The sequence below is a fragment of the Semicossyphus pulcher genome, unplaced genomic scaffold (genome assembly GCF_022749685.1).
Source record: "Semicossyphus pulcher isolate SPU_LCO1_2020_fin unplaced genomic scaffold, fSemPul1.0.p SCAF_2, whole genome shotgun sequence".
NCBI lineage: Eukaryota > Metazoa > Chordata > Actinopteri > Labriformes > Labridae > Semicossyphus > Semicossyphus pulcher.
Genome location: NW_027211693.1, coordinates 26,817,289 through 26,838,354, shown reverse-complemented (window position 1 = coordinate 26,838,354; position 21,066 = coordinate 26,817,289). Strand labels below are relative to the sequence as shown.

Below are 21,066 nucleotides of genomic sequence, written 5' to 3'. Positions count from 1 at the left end.
AAATTAAGTGGAGCCTGAGCGGGCAAACGCTCAAATACTGACGTGTAAAAGGATGCAAATCAATTACACTAAAGAGACGACGCGTTTTAACCATTGTTAACTGCTTATATCTTCTAACTGTGCAGAGTTCTGTGCATATAAAACATGCCCAGCATTAAAAAGATCGTCTCAACTGTTGAACCCACTGAACTATGAAATATGACGCATGTATTTAATTTAATACACATTTAGAGCTTGTGTTTTCCCAAAAAAATGAAGGGTAAAAATGCTGCAGTGCACGCTGCAACCGTATAGTTCCTTATTTTTGTGATGTTGACTCTGTTGTAGAACACCAGAAGCACCCTGTGGCAAATGCACACACACTCATAGACAGAGAGAGCGAGAGAGGGAGAGAGAGAGGGGGAGAGAGACATACAGTTCTGCAGAAAAACATGCAGTCACACAGTAGCTCAGTGGGGGGAAGGTTTTAATAAACCCACAGTAACGTAGATCTATGGGGGCGTCTCGGGACCGAGCCAGGAAACCAGATGAACGTACCTGCCCCGGGGCACAGAGAGAAACAGCGAGGGTGGGGGTGGGAGTGGAGGGGAGGGGGTGCAGAGAGAAGCCACAGGCACATTATGTCTCCCATTGCCCTGACTTTTTTCTCTCTCCTGCCATCAGTCTCTTCACTCGCCCACTCTGTCCGTCTCTGCTCACATCATCAGCCTCACGAAAGCAGCCATGCCCACAAACACTGATGTGTTTGTCAGAGAAAATGCCCAATCACTTTAATAACATTTCATGCCATCTCTGCTTTCACAGAGGACCCGGAGTTTGTTCCTCAGTCGGCTAAATGCAGACTGTAATTTCAGACAAAACGCAATGGAAATGCCGAGTGCAGCCAATCAGATTTAATCATGTATGAAGAAATGTAATTTTGGAGGACACCAGGGCAGAGCGGGTTGATACGGGTATTAGTTACTATGCAAAAAGGCGTGTCCATACTCCCCGAATATGAATTTATGAAGCCTGCTTGTGATTTCAATCTGACTAATGTATCAGAACAAACCCATCTGTGCAGCACTGACCCCTGAGGTGAGGGTTTTGGGGGGGCTGAGAGGGGAGTAGAGTGAGCGTGGGCGGCTGGTTTATGCTCCCAACATGCACCAAGGTGGTCAGTGAGACAGCAGATGAAATCTCTTACCCACATCTCTGAAGCTTAAATGCAGAACAAAGTCGGAGTAGGAAATAAAAACATCTCTCCAGAACAAGTTCCATGGGAAAAATTTTATTTATCAATATGCGGTAGTTTCCAAACTGGTGGAACGTTATTTCCATTGTAGCTGGTGCCAATAGGTTACGCTGAGAAGCGGCGAGAAAGTGAGTGGCAAAAAAAAAAAAAATTAAAATAAAATAACAAAACTTGACAGTTATGATTCAAACAAAGGGAAACAAATTCAACAGGTTTTGCTTACACATGCACATTGAAAAATAATACTGTGGCTTTGAACAATAGCAGAAATCAACCTACAGTGGGGCTCAAACCATGAGCCAACATCTTTGAGCTAAATTAGGAAAGGAGGGAGAGAGCAACTTTAAAACAAAGGACCGCCTGGGAGATAATGAGTGGTGTAAACCGGATGATTTATTGGCGAGCGCAAAACGGTCACACTCTCATACGCGGCCCATTTTCTCTCTCTCTCTCTCTCTCCGTCTAGCCCGATAGACTTATTAAAACTGAGAAGAGATTAATCTTTCTGCACCAAAATGTTTTTGTTACGTCTTATAATGGAGTGGAAGGTGTAGGTAACTCAAAGGCAGTGGAATAACACAGTCTTCATACGCAGAGCTAAGTGCTGTCTCCAACAGGGAAGTGGCCTTATCATTCATAGTTTCAATGACCTATCCATTTCAAAGCGGCGCGCTGACAGAGCTTCAGTCCCGAACAGTTTCTGAGAAACTAGAATCCTGTTGAATGGCGATGTAAAAACTCTGAACCCCATTTATTTTAACACGTGTGGTAACAAAGACTTTTTTTGACAATACTGGACGCTGCGAAAAAAAGACAGCTTGTGTGTCCGTTGCAATATTCAGTTGAAGTCTAAAAGAAAAAGAAATAAAAACATATTGCAAACAGAGACAAAAATGCAAGGATTCATACAAAACACACTTTAAAAAGACAGCTATTTACAAACATCCTCCATTACAAAAATCTAATCTTAAATTTTTCTTATGAGCAGTGTTCAGGTGAAATTACATCTTAAATTGGGCTCTATCCATATATTTACATTTCTCTCTTTTTAATTTTTTATTCCCAAACAATTGAATAACATTAAGTGGTCACGAGAATGAATAAAAATGAGATATGGTTGGTGGTAATTTGGTAATGACTCCCTTGGCTGGTGTAGGTGAGTGGATGCGCAGCGATCCGAAACAAAAACATTTGATGTCGATGTGTTTCACAGAGGGCCACTGAGGGCTGCATGCTGAGTTAAAACACAGGACCACAAAAGCACGAGCAGCTGTTTAGGTTGTTAACTCTGAGGTTAACGACACGCAAAAGCCACTGGAGTCTTCCCCGAGTCTTCAAGCTGGGCTGCCTTTTAACTCAGCAGTGTGTATCCGTGGATGGCAATAGTATGTGGCAGCGGATGATAGGTGTCTGCCGGTGGAAAAACATCAACTGGCAGTCTGACCGTTTGACTGGAGATAAACCTGGACCCGTCAGTCTCGCGTGTCTGTGCGTGTGTGTGCACATGTGCGTCAAACGTCAGCTCGTGTCTGTGTGCTGAGGAATAGCTGTCCTTATCTGCTCCCCTCTCCTCTCACACATCATTAACTGGGACTGCGGCGCTCCGTACTTTGGCAGCCACACTGTTTGGAGCACCTAGATCCAATCCCAAAACAAGACTGTTCATCTGCTCGACCACAGACACATTCACAAACACACACACATACACACGCAAAGAAAAAGCTGCAAATGTAAGCACAAATGAGCGCTCACACATAGATGCACCAACATGTGCACGCAGACAGATTTGAACACCATCAGCACCTGAAAGCCAGCTTGGGCGTGCACACGCGCACACACCCAGCTGCAGTAAATCCTGTCTCGGTGCTGCTGCCCTGGGCTGTGTGATAGCTGAGCTGCAGTGTCCTCCTCGCCGGCTGAACACCTTGACTGGAATATCCTGCACAGCATTTTTATTCACAGCACAACTGGTGAGAGGATGGAAAAATTAATGCTAAAGTACCACCGCCCAACACCTCACCCATTACCCCCCCTCATCCCCATCAACACCGTCTTCCTCTCAGGTTAAAGCCAAGTCACAGGAACATTCTCTCCTCTCTCTCTCTCCTCCCCGGCTGGTGAGTGTGGGCACCGAGATGGCACATAGATTAGTCACACGCCGGCGACGCCACGACTGCGCACTCCACCGACTCAGCTACAGATGGCAGCCAATTGGCATCTGACGATACTGTATCCCAATGTTCAGCCGTAGCTGCCGCCATCCAACTTATATATAGGGCATGCTACCTATGTAGGCCAGCCAATCAGCACCAACCTACGCCCATCTCGCCCAGGCAGCAGGCACCAAACTAACTATTTGATGCTTACACCGTAGCACCAGAAGCCAGAACAAACAGATATCAACCTGCCTGCTGTCTTAAAAAACAGCTCCCAGAGAGCTCATCAGACACATAAAACCTTCCATGCGTGCCAACTGGAGCACACGAAAGGTGTTGTAAGATCTACGGCTTGTCTGTCTGTCATCGTGTCGGTGTGTCTGTCCTGTTCTTGCAGCTTGCCATACAGTAACTTAGTGTTCTGCACCTAAGCTAATAAGTCTGCCCAGATACGAAACCAGTCCTGACATGCCGAAACACACACACACACTCACAGAGGGCGCACCCTCAAATACACACAAGTAGGTCATAAATACCAGGGTAATGGTAAAGCTCATATCAGACCAGTGGAGAAGGGAGAACACACACACGTACACATACACACCTCGAGATCAACAGTCCGGGTCAAGGTACGCTCTCAGGGAAAAAAAAACGTGAGTACAATGGATGACATGGGAGGTGACTGATGGAGTTATAATGATGATCTATTCAACTCTATACATTGTGCACTTGTAGGAAAAGTCTAACAAAATACAACTGCTTTGTGAACTGAATCAGGGTTCGAGGAAATCCTCCATCAAAAATAGTAAGTAAGGCAAACATCAGAGGTGCGAAGGGAGAGGAACACATCATTTCACACACTGTGTCTGATACCTGAGCTATCTGGAGAGTTCCCTGGCCCAGCACGGAGCCCTGACTAACACACACGCACACATGCACGCAGAGACACACACACGTTTTATGCTCGCACACAAACTGCAGGCTGAGTGGCATCCGGGGCCCGTGTCTGCCTGCTCCTGGCTAGTGTGCTAGGATGGTGTGTTTAATTGGGTGTAGCACAGACTGTACTTCAGGGAACTGAGATAAGTTATATCCTGCCCGTTAAAGGGGACAGCGAACCACGAAGCTAGAGTTCCATCTGTTGGCTCGCTCTAGCCCCGCCCCCCATTCAGAGCGCATCAGGGAGATGTAGAAGGTGGGAGGTAAGGGGAGGAGGAGGAGGAGGAAGGGAGGGGGGGGATTGTCAAACAACCCAAACAAACAGAATAAACCTCTCTCAACAGTCAGCTCACAACCCCGCTGGTTACTGGTCAGTGCGTGTCTCTCCAGATTTGTGCAGCAGGTGGTAGAAATAACACGGGCTCGAAGAGGCATCAAGTCCCATAAAATGCAAAGGAAAGTGTCCTTCCCAAGAACATAAATCAAGCGCTCCTCTCATTCTCTCTCCTGACGGGGTGGCTGGCTGTGCGGAGCGTGTCAGACTTTGTAGTAGATGTTGGCAGGGCTCTGCGGGGGCATCTCCTGGACGATGTAGACAGGGTGGCCATAGTCGCCGCTCACCTTCTCATAGTGAGGGCAGTAGTTGTTCTCTGTCCGCAGCGGAATGATGATGTCACTGGGCTCCGTGCCAGCCGTGCCCCCGGGCAGTTTGGGATTGGACAGGGTGCTGAGTGACAGCGCTGAGGGGCGGGGCTGTGAGTGGGCGTTTTTCCTGGCGCGCTTGCGCATCTTGATGAGCAGGATGACGAGGAGGAGGATGAGCAGGAGGAAGATGATGCAGCCGGCCCCGATGGCGGAGAACATGGCCCATTTGAAGTTGCCGTCCGAGTTTGCAGAGGAACCAGACTGGTCCTGATTCATGTGGTCTGGAGAGAGAAATAAAAGAGAGAGAGGGATTAGGGACTGTGGGAAAATTATGATAGAGGGCACAGGCTCAGAAAAGAGGGAGGATGGTTTAACTTTTTTTTTAAAAAACATGGCAAAGTGTTTTTTTTCCTTACCCCATATTTCTTTTTTATACTTGTGAGATTTATAGTATCAAAAGAGATCAAATAGGTACATCAAAAGATGGCTTTCATGCGCTCCATAAAGGTGCTTTTTGTCATCTGCAGACGATAAGGCGTGGGCTGGAAATATATTGCTCAAGCACTTGGCACAAAGCTGGAGCCTGTTACAGTTCACACATGTGGTGGCTGTAATAACAGTTCGTATAGCAGCTCCGCGCTTGAAAATAGAGAGTGGCTGGATTTTAACATTTTTGTTACACATATTATATTGGAGGTATTTGGTATTGCGGTTATTTTCTAACAGAGGGTGCGGGTGAAGAAACTTCCCTCCGTGCTTATTTGTATAAGAGATTCGGCATCCCTCCCCACCCATGCAATTTTCATACAGTCCCTTAGAGACTCCCGAAGAGCATTTACAGGAAGCCGCCCCTGACCTGTCATGAGCAAATCTAACTGTTCTGTGCCTAAATCAACTGTGATCACATCCCCCTTTGTTGTTTGCTTTACATGACTAACAGCCCCATTGATGTAATCTAATAGAATTAGCTCCATCAAAATAGCCTCCTAATGAAATCCGCAGCCGTCACTCAACACAGCAAAGATCCCTGCCCTGATAGGATTGAGCCGGGGAAACTTGTATGACATGTCGAGGCCGCCTTTGAATGGCAAAGGCCAAGTGAGATATGGTAAAAGAAAAAAAAATGAGCAGGGCATATCTGAACATCTGATTTTATTTTATCCTTTTGTCAAGGGGGGGCAGGACGGACGGGGGAGGAGGGGGCTGTTACTGGATGAGAGAGAGAATGACTGGCTCCTCCAGTGACTGAAATCCGAGAAGAACCAAATCTGTTTTCCATGTATGCGTGCAGCTGCTGCCAAAGAGCAGCACTCACCTCCTCCTCCTCCCACCACCACCACCACCGCCACCTCCTCCTTACTGTCCACCACCACCCCCCCACCAGGCACACAAAGGCCTCGTACCTCCGGAGACTGCCGTCCCCACTAATGACTGTGTCTCCGCACTCTGCTGACCACTATGCACTTAAGCTTTTATTGAGGAGGGGGATAACTGCGCCTTACGTCTTATCACGTCTAAATGACATCACTGAAAGCTCCTGATTCCTGCCTTATCGGTGAAATCAGAGGCGCGGGGAATTTTTCGACATTCTGGGCAGTGGAGAGAGCGGGAGAGATGCTGTCAGACATTTCATTCCTGAAATATCAGCCCCTCAAACCACAATGACACGTCCTTCATTCCACCCTCCACTTCTTCACTTGACATAATCACTGATCTAACAATGGCAGACAGGTAAAAGCCGGGGTTTAGGGAAAAGTGACATTAGGAAATCTTTTTATAGAGCAACTAATGTCAAATAAGCAACTATTAAATGAGGACGGCTTATCACATTGGGACAGGCAGAACAGCCTGTACTCGGAGGAAGTTTGCGGCAAAGTTGTGGAGTAAGTCAAAAAGTTGAGGAGCGGTGCCTCCTGTGGAAAGCAGCTATGAAAGGTGCTGCTAAACAGGAAACAGGGAGGGCCCAGAGCATCCGCGCAGGCTCGAGTGACTGCTTCAATTATCTCTGCTTTTAATCTTCATTTATTTGCAAGTCTAATGAAGTTTAAAAAGATATATAATAAAAGGCTGTGTCTTTGAGTCTCCTTGGGTGCAGCACACCCTTTGTGTACTGAATGAAAGAGGAAAGCGGCGCATGTTGAGCTGCGTTTGTTTAAGGCTGGGTTTCTACTTGTTTGAAAGCAAGCTGCTTCTTGGTGGCTGTTGCTTCATACTCTACAACATCGGTTTTACACCTTTTTTCTCATGTTGACCCTCGAGAAATCAAAGGAATGCCTGCAGCATGAAAAATCCATATAAGAGACTGCTTACATAGGGAAACTCAACTATGATTTTTATTTTCTCTTTTCAGGCTAATTGTGATTAATTATTAGAGGAGCCCTTGAGGCTGTGAACATTCTGTTTTTACATTTCAAAAACCTTTATTTTACTAAAATATTTGCACTCCAGAGAGTTGAAAGCGTTATGCAAAGAGTGTGAGGCTGCACTTTATGGGTAAAATGTCGGCCTGTCAATCTGCTCACCAGGGTTTCCTGGCATCGCTGGTCCGTTTTGATCCCGGTCAGGCGGACTGGGACTGGACTCGGGTATGGCGTTGTCTTCTGGAGTCTCCGGCTCCACGGGGTTCGCTGCGTTTGGGACTGTGGGAAAACAAAAAACACACAGAAACTCAGCCTTGGCGAGATGCGTGTACTGAATTACAATGACTTGTTCCCCTGCATCTGCAAGGATTATTTTTTATTATCTTTTGATATGTCTTTTATACACAGAGAGAAGGTTATCTTTGCATGTGTTGAAAGTGTCTCAGAAGTGGAGATGAAAGCACAGAAAGAGGAAGGACAAGTTAGCGAACGTCTGTGGAACACGCCAGTATCCCTGTCCTGTCGTAAAAAATGAGCTCACATCTACATCAGCAGCTCCTTCAGCAAACACTCAGACAGGCTTTTCCAACACTGACACATTCATGAGAGCAAGGCGCACACGCACACACACACACGTGTGCACACACATAGCAACCCACACCTAGGATATTCTTACAATACACTTAGGCATGGCAGAATGAGGGTAAAGTAGTTATATATTAACTTTTTATTGTTTTACATTATTCATCACGTTAAAAGGCCATAATATGCCTTATTTATTGCTCTGGCTTTAACTCTGCCTGAAAGAGGCACACTTCTGAAGAGGAGAGGAGCACAGGAAGGAGAAGGGGGAGACAAGGAGAAGAGCAGAGGAGGGGGGGGCTGCATAAGCTCAGAGGGGAACGCAAAGGAAACAGACAGTTTATCTGTCTGTCTGTTGTGATTTCAGCACACGCACTTTGAAGTCTTTGTGCGGTAAACACTGGTGGGTCCGCGGTGTGGCTTTTACGAGGGCAGGGCCGGCAGACAGAAGACAGTTATAAACTATTACTGAAGCCGGTCTGATGGATTCCACAGTACGCTATCAGATGCCTCTCCTCTATCTGGCCTTATCTGCATCTGCCCGAAGGCCTGCTCAAGGGGTGTGTGTGAGAAATAGAGAGGAGGAGGGCGCGTGGGGAGGCAATTTACATTTTAGTCCCTGTTGGCATGCGTGTGGCCGTGCATGACTGTGTATGTGTGCGAATGTGTGTGCGATTTAAAAAAGGACCTGACAGTCTAGCAGTCTATTTTATATTTCCACCACAGTTGGGAAATGATTTTGGTGGGGGATGTCTGGAAGACATGAAGGGTAGAAAAGAGGCGAAAGAGGGAGGAAACATGGGAAGAGGAAAGACAAAGAGGGATCATAAATTCATGCGCAGCATTTTTCTTTTGGCGTTTGGCAAACATAGGCACACTATTAACAAATTGATCTCCTCTCCTCCTCTATCTTCTCCATGTCCAGACCACCGCATTGCTCCACACTGATTGCAGCAGTGGTGAACTTAGCCGTGAGCTGTTTTGCACCGTCAATAATTGATGAGAAAAGACAGGAGTGAGAAGTGGCAACATTCATGTGTGGTAGGGGATACGAGAGGACACAGTGATCTGATTCACTATCGTGCACATAGCCCCAACACTGTGTGTCACTGAGCATGTGCAGGGAGCGTTCTAATGTTCTGACCCATTTTTCTGTGTGTACTGCTGACATTTCCCTTAGCTATGCAGACAGCAACTACCTCAGAACTGCCAAACCGCCAGAAGGAGGGAGAAGGCGGAGGGAGGAGGAGGAGGAGTGAGAGAAAGAGAGAGGGAGACAATGATCGAGCGAAAGAAGAGAGAGAAGATGTTGGGAGAGGTAGAGAGGGAGAAAACAAGGGGGGTGGGGGATGCGTGCGAGGCGGTGAGTCAACATATTTTTAATGAGCACAGTGACATGATGTGGTGGAGGGGAAAGAGAGTGCAGAACAGCGATGGATGTATAAAATATGGCCTCCACGTATTTTCCCCTTCAATCAATTTCACTTCCTTTCTTACTTTGTATCTTTTATAAAGACAAAAGACGGAACACGAGGCATTTAAAGTACAATTAGATATCGACGTGTCAGAGTGCATCATTTCCCAGAACAGATGATTCAACGTGATTGCGCCTGGGAGTGTCGCCATAAAAAAATGTAACAGTAAAAGAATGTGCTCGAATCGCACTCCGGGTGAGTCACCAAAATATAATCCATAGAGAAAAGTACAGAGGAGAGCGAGTGGACATATGGGGCGATCTCGGGGACTTGGCCACAGGAAGTGTTGGCATTCAGCGGCAGAGACGGAGGAAATGTGGCTTAAACATAATAGCAGCTGGGGTCAGAGCCAAGCCGAACCCAGGTTCTTTTGTGCTTGTTAAAACAACATCCAGAGTGGCTGCGAGTCGATTTATAAGGCTGTAAATAACAACTGTTTCAATAGTCACTTATCTTTTGACAGTTTCTTCAATTAACTGATCTCATAGCCCATTAAATCGTGTTAAAAGAGACCAGGCTTACATGTGCAGATGACTTGTTTTGTCCCACCAAATGTCTACAAGGAAACTTTGTTTCATTAGAATAAACACAGCAGAGCTGAGCAGCACATTTTAACATTTCACAGGCGAGAAATATTTGGAGTTATTTGCTAGATAACAAACATTAATACATTTTCATCTTATATCTTAAGAGGCCATACATATCTTTACTGTTTGCTGGTTTGATAACAGCGGTAAAGGAAGTATTAAAATCCTCTCAGCACAGACACTCCTTAACAAGTTTAAAAGTATGAGCATGTTGGCCTTTCCAGTATTTTCTGACATGTAAAAGATTCATTTATTAATCCATTAAATAATCAGCTCCAACCCACGAATCAATCATTTAAAAAAAAGTCATTAGTTGCAGTCCTAAGGGGAAACAAATCATCTTAAATTTGCACACAAGAGTTAAATCAAAGCCGATGCTCTAATTCCTCATGTCCTCTCCTCTAATAGTTACTGGGCTGGACGGACACATTATGCATCAAAAATTCCTCTCACAGAAATAGAATTAAAAGTAGTAGCAGCCGGGCCGACAGCATCTTTTCTAACAAGGTTTATAGGGCACACTGATTGTGAGTGACAGCTCGCTTCGGACGGTTTTGGAAATGAGCGCACGGCTCTGGCGAAGTTGAGGAACAGCCGGCAGCCACAGAAACAGAGTCGAGCTGAGAGGAACTTTCCTAGAACTTTTCCTCGAATAAGACATTTCCTTTCAACTCTCATTAAATGTGAGTTCAGGGATTTGTTTCTCTCCCGGTTAATAGTTTTGTGTTAAAGCCTGTGTTGCTGCATCGCTGCAGCTGTGTTGTCATTTGGCGCGGGTGTTGCAATCCGGGGCTGTCGGATGCTCAAATTGACCTACATGGAGAGATAATGCAATGCCTGTCTGTTGGTGAGATGATTGTGGGTATTTTTCACTGTATCTGCTGAATTTGTTCCGACTCAGACCTTGCTAGCATCAGCAGCTTGTTAGCTTCTATTCTCCCACTGACTGCCAGGATGCACTGCTGTCATCCCACAAGCCAGCATTCAAATATCAGCACACACACACACACACTGAAGATTTCTCAGCTAGTCTCAATTTATTTTTGACATGTTGATATCCACTCTTAAGCTGGAATCAGATCATCGAGGCGGGCAGATGTTCCTCTCAGTGTCTCCTTTTGGTCAAAACAACCACACTGATGATGGGGGGAATGTTTACACTGTAACACATCTGTGTACTGTACTCTGTCAGACGCAGGATATGGATGTCCACATATTGAGTAAAACTGCGTCTAAAAGTGAAATGTATGATGCAAACCAAATGTTGTGTCCAAGAATATCCAAACAAAGCTCGCTTGTTTACTTCCAGCATTTTTAGGCGGCGCACTGACGTACCAAATTCAAACAACCCTCGCTGTGTGATGGCTGCAGAACAATCAGGCTGAGGAGCAGCTGAGGAACATCAGAGGCCTTGTTACCATGTGGAAGTGAAGTCATGACTTATTTGGATGTTATTTCTTAATGAGCTCACTATTTGTACGAACTGTTTATGTTTGCTAAATGGTTTATTCAGCACTACTGTATCGGACTAATAGTGGCAGTAATTGTGCAGCATGATACTGATTCATAGTATTATTTTCAACTGAGAAACTGACTGTAGACGGAGAAACAGACTGGTTGGGAGTGTTCTGGCAGACTTAACTAAATACCTACAAATCAGGGCGCTTCATAACAGTGAAGCAAGACCCTATAAATCCATGACTGCAGCGCATAAAGCATCCTGCTCATTGATTTCCACTGTTGCCTGCTATGGCCTTATACAACAAGGGACATTAAAGCAATAGTTACCTCAGTATGGTGTCTTGCAAAAGCTTTCACAGTAGACAAATCCAGTCTTCATGACTCACTAAATAACTAATTTGTTGAAAGTGATGATAAAAACTTTTTTTTTTACACCTTTCATCCCCGGCAAGCCCCACTGGAGTCCTACTAGAGCACCTTCAGTGGTAGACCACTGAGGAGCACCACAGAGCGCCACAGGACGTCTCTTCTACCTGTGGCCATCAGACTGTGTAACTCCTCCCCGCTCAGCAGGAGGAAAAATGGAGCATGAAGGATCTTTTCATTGACGCGTGTAACTTCTCCCTTACAGCTATAATATATCATGTGCAAAAACACTTTTTAATATCAGGTTATATTATGTTCATTATCATGTGCGATATCTCCCTCAATATCAGGGGCTTTATTTATATTTATAGAGTGCATCATCATGTGCAATACTGCTACTTATTTATTACTATGTGTAAATTACTTAACATTCACTATCCTGTGCAATATAACTTGTTAAAACTGACTTTGCACTATTACATATTTATGTCATCTTAAGTCATTACCTCATGCAATGTAAGGTTTTCTTTACTTCTTATTTTTACTGCAAATACAACATTTAACTCAGCTTAATTCTGTAAATATCTTATTGTACTATTGTCACTATGTAATGTCTTTACACTTTATATTGTATATTTCACTTTTATGTTGGTCATTCTGTATTTCTGTTTTTTTACTGTAACTTTAGAGCAACCTGGCACGAGAATGTTCTCCAGGGTTAATAAACTTCTAATCTATTCTAAAATGTTTTCTTTGGTAACAAGTCATTTAAACCCAACATTTTCAAACAGTATACATAAAAAAATAAATAGTCTGTTACATAGTTATACACTTTAATGGAGCTGAAGGCTTAAAATATGATTTTTTTATTGTTTGATAATGTTTTTGTGAACGACTAAAATCTGTGAAACATCTGTGAGTTTGTTTAGAAAGCAAATAAATGATTGCTGAGATAATGTTGTATAATAAATGTGTTCAATAAAAATATTAAGTATTTATTTTTATTTTCATTAATTATCTTATTTTTATTATATATTCATATTAATATTATATATTAATTCCACATTCCATTTAATATTAAAGCGATTTAATGTTTAAATATTTACGTACAATGTTTATTGTATGTGCTTTAATTATAATACTGTATTCCTCTCATTAATTAAGCAAACTCCATCCATGAAGGCAACAAGACGTGGCTGAAGGATGAAAAATAAAAGAAGTAAGTGACGTCGAGTGAGGAGTTTATTTTTGCTTAAACTTTTTATTTATTATAAATAAAGATAAATTCAACAAGTCTTCATGAGTTTATTAAATACAGTTTTCAACCTGCCGGGAACTATTTTTGGACTAACTGCTAATAAATATTTTACGACACACTGTGGGGATTTGTTAATGTGTGTAATGGTGTATCCTTAAATATGATTGCAGCTCTGTTACTCTGCGATATCAATCATTCATTAAAGGGAATTTTTGCCATGTTTTATGTGGATGTTGGGTCGGTCGGCTGGTGAATGTAGTCAACTGAAGCAATAAATTTCTCCTTTTATGTTACATTGTAAAGTGTTAAGTGTTGGTATCACTTATGTCTTTTAAATAAAAAATTAAAAGAGGACATTTCTTATTTTTTATGTTTCTATTTTGTGTTATAAGCTGTGAAATTAAACTGCGCGCTAACCATGTGTTTACTTTATGTTTACTACTATATTTTTAAGTGGTTGCTAATGGTAGGGCTGGGAGACATGACTGGGATATTTATCACTGTATTCTTAAATATTAAATGATTTAAATATTTAATATTTAACATGCAAATGTATGCAGAATAACCCATGACATAAGGTTGGGTTCAAAGGTTAAATTAAACTAAATTTAGTTTTTATGATTTGCTGAGAATCATTCATTTGGAGTCCTGATTTTTTAAAAATGATTAAATAATTTAAATATATCATCAATAAATAAATAAATGGTAATATTAAATTATTGCCAATGCCTCTTAAAAGTCACATCAGAAAAAAAAACATTGTTACTGGCGGCCAATTCATTTCACAACTTCTCCGTCATAGAGAAGCGGTCCTGTCAGAGGCCGGTGGCGGACAAAGTCACGCTCGGCACACATAGCGATAAATGAGAATGTCACACCAAAGTGAAACATGGCTTTAAGGCAGCAGCTCTGTATTGTGTTCTACATGTGAGGTGAGTGCACATTTACCTTGTCCGACTTTCATGATGACTTTCATGGCTCGGCTCTTGCACGCGCCTCCCTCCCGGTTCTCCAGGCCCTCGACCGTACCGTTGGAGGTTGCTGGAGGAGGAGGAGGAGGAGGAGGAGAGGAAGGGTTGAAGGACAAGAAGAGGGAGTGAAAAGAAGGAGGAGGTGGAGGAGGAGGAGAGAAGATGACACACTGGTTAATGAGCACGTCCATAACGCACCGAACTAATCAATATTTACGACAAGCACTGATTAGCTGTTCCAGTGATTAGCCGTTCTCACCCTCAATCAGGCTCCGGCTCCTCTCTACGGTATCTCTCATTAACACAATAAAGTGAAGTCAAATGAATGGAACAACATTAGAACCTACAGAGAGAGGCTGAGGAACATGGTCAGACCTGTGTGAGTGTGTGAGTGTGTGTGTGTTCTGTCTGAGCATAGCTGAGCAGTGAGACATGCCAGCGAGAGTTCCAGCTGCTTGCCAAGTCCTGGAGCAGCTTACTCCCTCTGAGCCACATGTGTCATTACTTGCTGCTAGTGCTGATAGCTAAATGCCTCCTTAATGTTTGTGCGTCCATTTTAATATCGGTGCGTTTTCTGTGTGTGCGTGTGTGCGTCTGCCTCTCTCCGTTTGTTTTAAAGCGTGTGTTCTGCTCTGACTTGAGCGAGGAGCTCAGGGTCGAGGGTTGTTTATTCAATGTCACATTCACTTCAGACGCTGTGACACAATTGGCTGTCTATTTTAGGGCCCATGATAATGACCTAGGGAGACAGAGTGTGACTCTGACCTTAACACGGAGCAGTTACGCACAAGGCAGTCGTGAGTGTGTGTGTGTGTGTGGTGCGCGCCTGTGTGGGCGCATGCGATGGCAGCTCTAATTTTGGAATTCCCCAAATGATCTCCATCTCCGCTTAGTCTGCTGTTTCAACTTACTCCCTTCCTTCGATATGCTTTTGTTTCTCTTCCTGCACTGCCCGTCTACGTCTCTCTCTCTCTGTTTTTTCACTTCATTTAGTTTTTTATCTGCGGTATCTAACTCTACCCCTCCCCTTCCCTCCCTCTTAACTCAATGACCATCTCCCTGGGTGATTGCTTCAGATGGCACCCTCATTATGATGAGATAGTCTTGGAGAGGGTGCTTATCTAATGATGGCACAAAGGGAGGCAGACTGAGCTACAGGCTGTAAGAGTGGGGGGGTTGGGTGGGTCCAAACAATGTACTACAAACACTGTAATACTCACTCAGCTAGCATGATGTTTCAATGTTTCTACATGCATTTATAAACTGATGTTATATCAAGCCGTGTTGAAATTTGGCGCTGCAGCCGGCGGAAAAGCTCATCTAGTTGATTCATGCCTTGTCATTCCAGAGAATTATTAATGTTGACATTTGTTGCCCTGTGGGAATTCGGCTTTGAGCTCCGCTGAAATTGAAGAAAACTAAATAATGAATTGCACTAATATTATGTTTCATTATCAGATCTTACCCAGGCTCTAAATTTCAAGCAGAACCACAACATTTTGTGAGTGTGGACGGAGCGACGCGATAATTTGTGAGCAGCATTGTGATAACACTGTGTCAGGAGCGCTTTGGCGAATTCCCCCGGCTGTAGACTCAACACGACCGCCCGAACCGGACGCTGAAATATATACGAGGGGGGGGGCCGGCCGAGCCCAGAGCCGAGCAGGAACAAAAAGATTTGAAATTTACGTGGGACATTAATGTGAATGAACACTCAAGGCTAAGTGAGTCTTATGATTTATGTAGAGTCTATGCAGCGAGCATGTCTCTTCTAAAGGGAACATTCAAAGACGGAGAGGTGAACAGGCCTGTTTCCAGTCTTAAAGGCACAGAGCGTCTCGCGGCACCGAGCGGCCCAGACGCTGCCACGAGTGCTGACCTCATCCTGCCGGTTTCTCCTCTTCTTTCAATTTTTTACATTTCCAGGGCAAGGTTAGACAAAAATGAGCTCTTTGAAGATGGAGCTCAAAGGCGCTTGAATAATCTGACTAAGAGTGAGCGTCATGCTATGAATTTTAGATCCACTCAGGGAGAGCAAATCTGCGGAGTGTTAACTTACTTCTGTCATCTAAATTAACTATTCCTTCAGGCTGGCTGAGCGGGCCCCTGCATCACTGATGTGGCATGATGATAAGTGGGCACGTCTCGGCTCCTGTTTAGGCAAACAACTGAAATTGATCTGGATTTATAAAGAGATGATCACTTTATATGTTGTTTGTAATCGGGCCATTTAAATGTCAAACGATTTAAGGCCTTTACTGAACCGCTGGGAATTTATAATCCGATTAAGCGTGTTCAATTTTAACTACATTTCCTCGTGTGAATGCGTCTTTTAACTTCTACTCAAGATGGCAATCGACTACAGAAACAGCTGATGAGCATTAAAAGAATAAAAAAAAGCCCCACAGACTCGGATTTCATCATTTTAACCGCTGTCTGCTATCAGTGTGTTTACATCTGTCATGTCAGAGTTCACTCAAAAGGAGATGCCAGCCAGGTTTGTCAGACGCTCTAACCCTACTAGACAACAAGGACACACTGCCAGCTTGTTTTTTTAATCTGAAAGCCTCTCACTCACTCTATCGCCGCTTCTCCTCCCTCTCTAACCCTCTCTCTCTCTCTCCCTCATTTCATCCCCGCATTCTGACGTTAATCCAAATCTGGATTTCCAGATATTAAAAGGCCGACGGTCATGGCGTGTTTTGGAAAGAGGAAACTGGGGAATTGGGTCTTCCTGTGTGTCTCGGCGGAGATAAAAACACAAGGGGATAAAGCAGCGCCAGTACGAAGAACAAAGAAACGCCCATTCTGCTGGTAATGATTTGGTGGAACAAACGGGTTCAGCCTTCGCGGTCCAGAATACCGGAGGAACTGGTCATTGCATGAAGGAATGTTGCTTTTTTTAATAAAGCGGTCGGCTCCGGAGCGGGTTTTTTTGTATGATTTAAGGCCCTCTTTGTGGGTGTGGAGCATTGGCCGCAGAGTGACTAGTGGGAGAACAAAAGATCTACAGCTGCTGAAGTCATAAGAGAAACCAGGTGCCAAATGTTGATGTTGGGAAATATCGACAGAACAAATGTATCAGCCAACAGAAAGCCTAACAGGGGAAATATCTGGCCTGCAACAAAGGCTCCTGTTCCAATACCACACATACATCACCCCAGCTAGCATATTAACATGAGTGTGTAAATGCACACGCTTGCATATACGCAGATTTCACAAGGACGTGCTGGGCGGAGTGGAAAGACTGCTGCCATAGTTGCCCCCGACGGGAAGAGTGGGAGATGTGTGAGAGACGCAGAGCCGACCGGTCGAGGCGACACCAGCTTAGGCTAGAGTGCGATGCGGTGGTCTATATTTATTCTCAGGTCTGCTAAATGAGGTCACTCAGGTGGTCCTGCTGAATACATTCGCCATCTCCATCATGAATCATCTGCTGCTTATTATTCCTGTCCAGCCCAGGGGGGCTCGCTTTCATACAGCGACGATGTGCGGTGTGTACGTGTGCGTGCGCGTGCTCCCCTGTCTATGCGAGCGTGCACGTTCCGTCGTGCACGACATCTGCCCAAAGCGCCGAATGAGGGGATAGAAACAGCCCATGTGACAGACAGAGAGCAGGTTGTTTAATGAGAAAGTGGATGAGAGGTGACATTCATTGGCTACCTTTCACACACCGCCCCCCCATTCTCCACAGCATTCAGACTTCCACTTAGACGAGCCGAGCAGGCACCCGGGTAGTCACAGTAACCACCGGCAATAACGTCTACATTTTCAGAAAAAAAATAGAAAGCTAAATACATAAACAGGCACAAGCACGATCTGATCACTCACACTTAGCATCAAGGAAAAACAGCAGCACACAGAGCTGTTTCATCCATTTGAGGCAAAGCAGGGAGTTAAACACAGCCGTGTCAGGCGCGTGTGTCTGCATCAAACAGAGCGGCACAACTGAATTGGCTATTTCTCATACCTGCGATATTCCTATCTCCATTTTTGTTTACATTTGCGAACCAGACTCGAAGTGGGGGAGAAGGAAAAGAGAGCCTATTTGCACAAAATATTTCACTCCTGAATGAGCACAGAGAGGGTTAGATTAGGTTTATGGGCCCGATTCCAGAGATAACCCTCCCCAGCAGATCTGGCATGCATGCAAGCACGCACGTGCACACACACACACCCGCACAAACACATTCAGAGTGAGGCTGGCAGACTGGAATAATACTGAGGGATCTAGATGTTTGCACTTTGAACCTTTTCTAATCCAGAGTATTAGGACATGGCTAAAGCCTGATTATGGCAGAATGAAATGGATCTAAATAGATGTCCCAGCCCATCAGCCTTCCATTTCTTTGTCCTCGAAATAGAAATGGAAATCAGTAATCAACCTCCAACCTCTCGCTCGCCGTCTCTCCCACATAGCCTCCCGAACAGGTTTGGCATCGGCGAAGAAAATTCATTCAGACTTCTCATATCATCTCAGATGAATTAGGCGCGCTCGGCTCGGCCAATGTTTTCTTCTCCTGTTTCTTTTAAATAATAAAAACTGGCAGACAATATAAATGAGTAATAACTTTGACACTAGTGCAAGTTTCAAAACCCAATATTGAATTTAGGTTTGAATAAATGTGGTTTGGAGTAATGTGCAGGGACACAGCTGATTTTCTCATCTTCACGTACAACAACGGCGCTTTTCTCCAGTTAGTTTGTGCAGAGCATCACCATGTAGCAGCTCTAATATCGCTGCGTGCTGCCTGTTCCCAGGAGCCGCTCGGCTGCGTGTACGCCGAGCAGGTAGCAGCATTAGTGTCAGGGTTTAAGGTGGTTAGCGGCCCACTGCACACAACTGTTGCTCAGCTCACTGCTTCAGCATACAGCCAGAGGGGGAGCTCCTCTCCTGTGCCCTGATTACACTGCTTCCTCTCTCTCTCTCACACACACACACACACACACACTCATACAGACACGCAAGCAAAAAGCACGCACGGCTGCACACACAAGAATACAACCACACTTGAAATGGTTGCGAAAAAATATACAGACATGTTAGCATTTGGGCCCACAGCAGCTAACACGCACAGAAGCACACACTGTAATGTGCGTGCACACACACAAAAATACGCGCAAACACACACACACACGCACAAACTGGCTGCGTAGCCAGGAGATCAGGCAGGACTTAAGAGCTCCTCCGGCACCAAAATTACAGGGTACCTCTAAATCCTTCCAGCAGAGAGCACTATGGGCTAGCGTGGGGTGGGGGGGAGGAGGAGTGGTGGTGCTGTGCATGGGTGAGGGAGGGAGGTGAAGTGGAGGTGTGTGTGTTGGGGGGTGAGGTGTTTAGAGAGGGGATGGAAAGAGGAGTGAGGGGTGGGGGGGGGCAGGAGAGGAAGCGGGAGATTCCTTTTTTTGAAGACGAGAGAGTGTGCGAGCCGGGGAGGAGTGAGACTTGATCTGTCTGAAGTGTACTTGCATGCGAGTGTGTGTGCGAGTTTGCGTATGCATGTGTGTGTGTGGCAGTGGATGGGGGTGACTGTGCGTGCATGCATATGTCGGTGAGGGAATATGGAAGGAGGTGATGAAGTGAGGAGTTGAGAGAAGGAGGAGGAGAGCTCAGTTTGGAAAGAAGAAGAAGTGGGAGGTGATCTCTCTCTGTGAAGCAGAGGAAGCATATGTGTGTGTGTGTGTGTGTGTGATTATGTGTGTGTGCCAGCTTGCTTCTGCCTCACTAACACTCACTATTTCTCTTGCATGCTCCCTTGAGTGTCTCGTTGTGTGTGTGCTTTGGCCTCGGTGCAACTGAGCATCCCTTTGTTGAGGTGTGTGTGTGTCTGTGTGTACATTTATGTGTGTTTGAGCGTGTGTGTGTGCATGCACGGACAGATACATGCATGAGTGCAAAATTTGTGTCTGCATTTACTGTATGTCTTCAAGTGTTTGGGAATATATGAGTTTGACTGGGGGTTCCGTGTGTGTGTCCTTGCGAGTGTGTGGTCCCTGCACATCAGTCAAGACAGTCCCAGATTGCAGAGCCAAAGGTTGGGCATTATGGACTTCCGTGTCCAGCACCACTGGGCTTGTGCTTCAAGACTACTTATGACAGCTTTTAACCTCTGCAGAGGACCTGTCAGCGCCTCCCAAAGTGTCTGTGTGTGCCTCTGAGAGTGTCTGTACAAGCCTCAAAGCCTGCAGACACAGAGAGCTTCTGCATCATTTAGCCGCGGGTGTCTTTGTGTCACCTCTCCGGTGAATCCAGCAGGGCACAGCTTTTACACCGCTGCACTTTCCACTCTCCATTTCCCAACTCAGCATGCTGCAAAGCCCCCTGCTCCTGTACGCAGCACTAAACTTCCCAATACATCCCCTCACACACACACATACACAAAATCATATAATGTCCTATATGTGCAGTCACAAGGAAACACACAAGACAGGCCGAGTTTTAATATACGCACACTCAAGCCAACACACAAACAAGCAAAAGTACACACCGGGTGCAGGCCGTCTGTCGGATCAGGAGGAGATAAAGGACGCAGAATAACAGGCGGACCTTGGGGAGCGGAGCAAGTCATCTGTCTCAAACACGAACAGACTGAGCACACTCCAACATGACAGATGCAGACAGACTCATCTTGGAGCGCATCGCATCCTCAACCTTTCTCCCGCCACCCCCCTTGCCACCGCCTTCCACACGCACACGACACACACGAATGATGGAAGAGGCCTGCTGAAAATGTGCGAGCACGCTTCTGAGCCAAAACCCCACATAATCTGACAGGTGTGCACCGAGGGAGTTCAGATCATAGAATTTTGTACGCGGTCGATTGGCACAATAAAACAGAGTAACCTGAGGGAGGGAGACTTACAGCTTATAATACTATAAGCTGTTGCATGTAGTATTAAAGTTATGAGAAGCAGCGACAGCAGCCGAAGCCTCCAACAATAATTTCATAAGCAGGCTGTCTGCCTCGACACTGCTCTTTCTAATATGGAACATTTTTAGATATTTCAACTTTAGCAGCTTTTTCAGCGATA

General features: G+C 45.0%; 1 protein-coding gene across 1 annotated transcript in view; it reads right to left on the bottom strand.

Annotated features, from left to right (window-relative positions):
* Window positions 1–1,254: 1,254 nt before the first annotated feature.
* efnb1 (ephrin-B1) overlaps window positions 1,255–21,066 on the bottom strand; it is a 59,521-nt gene continuing 39,709 nt past the window's right edge. Inside the window, exons 3-5 of the mRNA XM_069670105.1 lie at window positions 14,012–14,104; window positions 7,497–7,613; window positions 1,255–5,255 (exon numbers count right to left, since the gene is read on the bottom strand). Coding sequence (XP_069526206.1) covers window positions 4,867–5,255; window positions 7,497–7,613; window positions 14,012–14,104 — 599 coding nt within the window. The 3' untranslated portion in view covers window positions 1,255–4,866. The remainder of the gene's footprint in view (window positions 5,256–7,496; window positions 7,614–14,011; window positions 14,105–21,066) is intronic.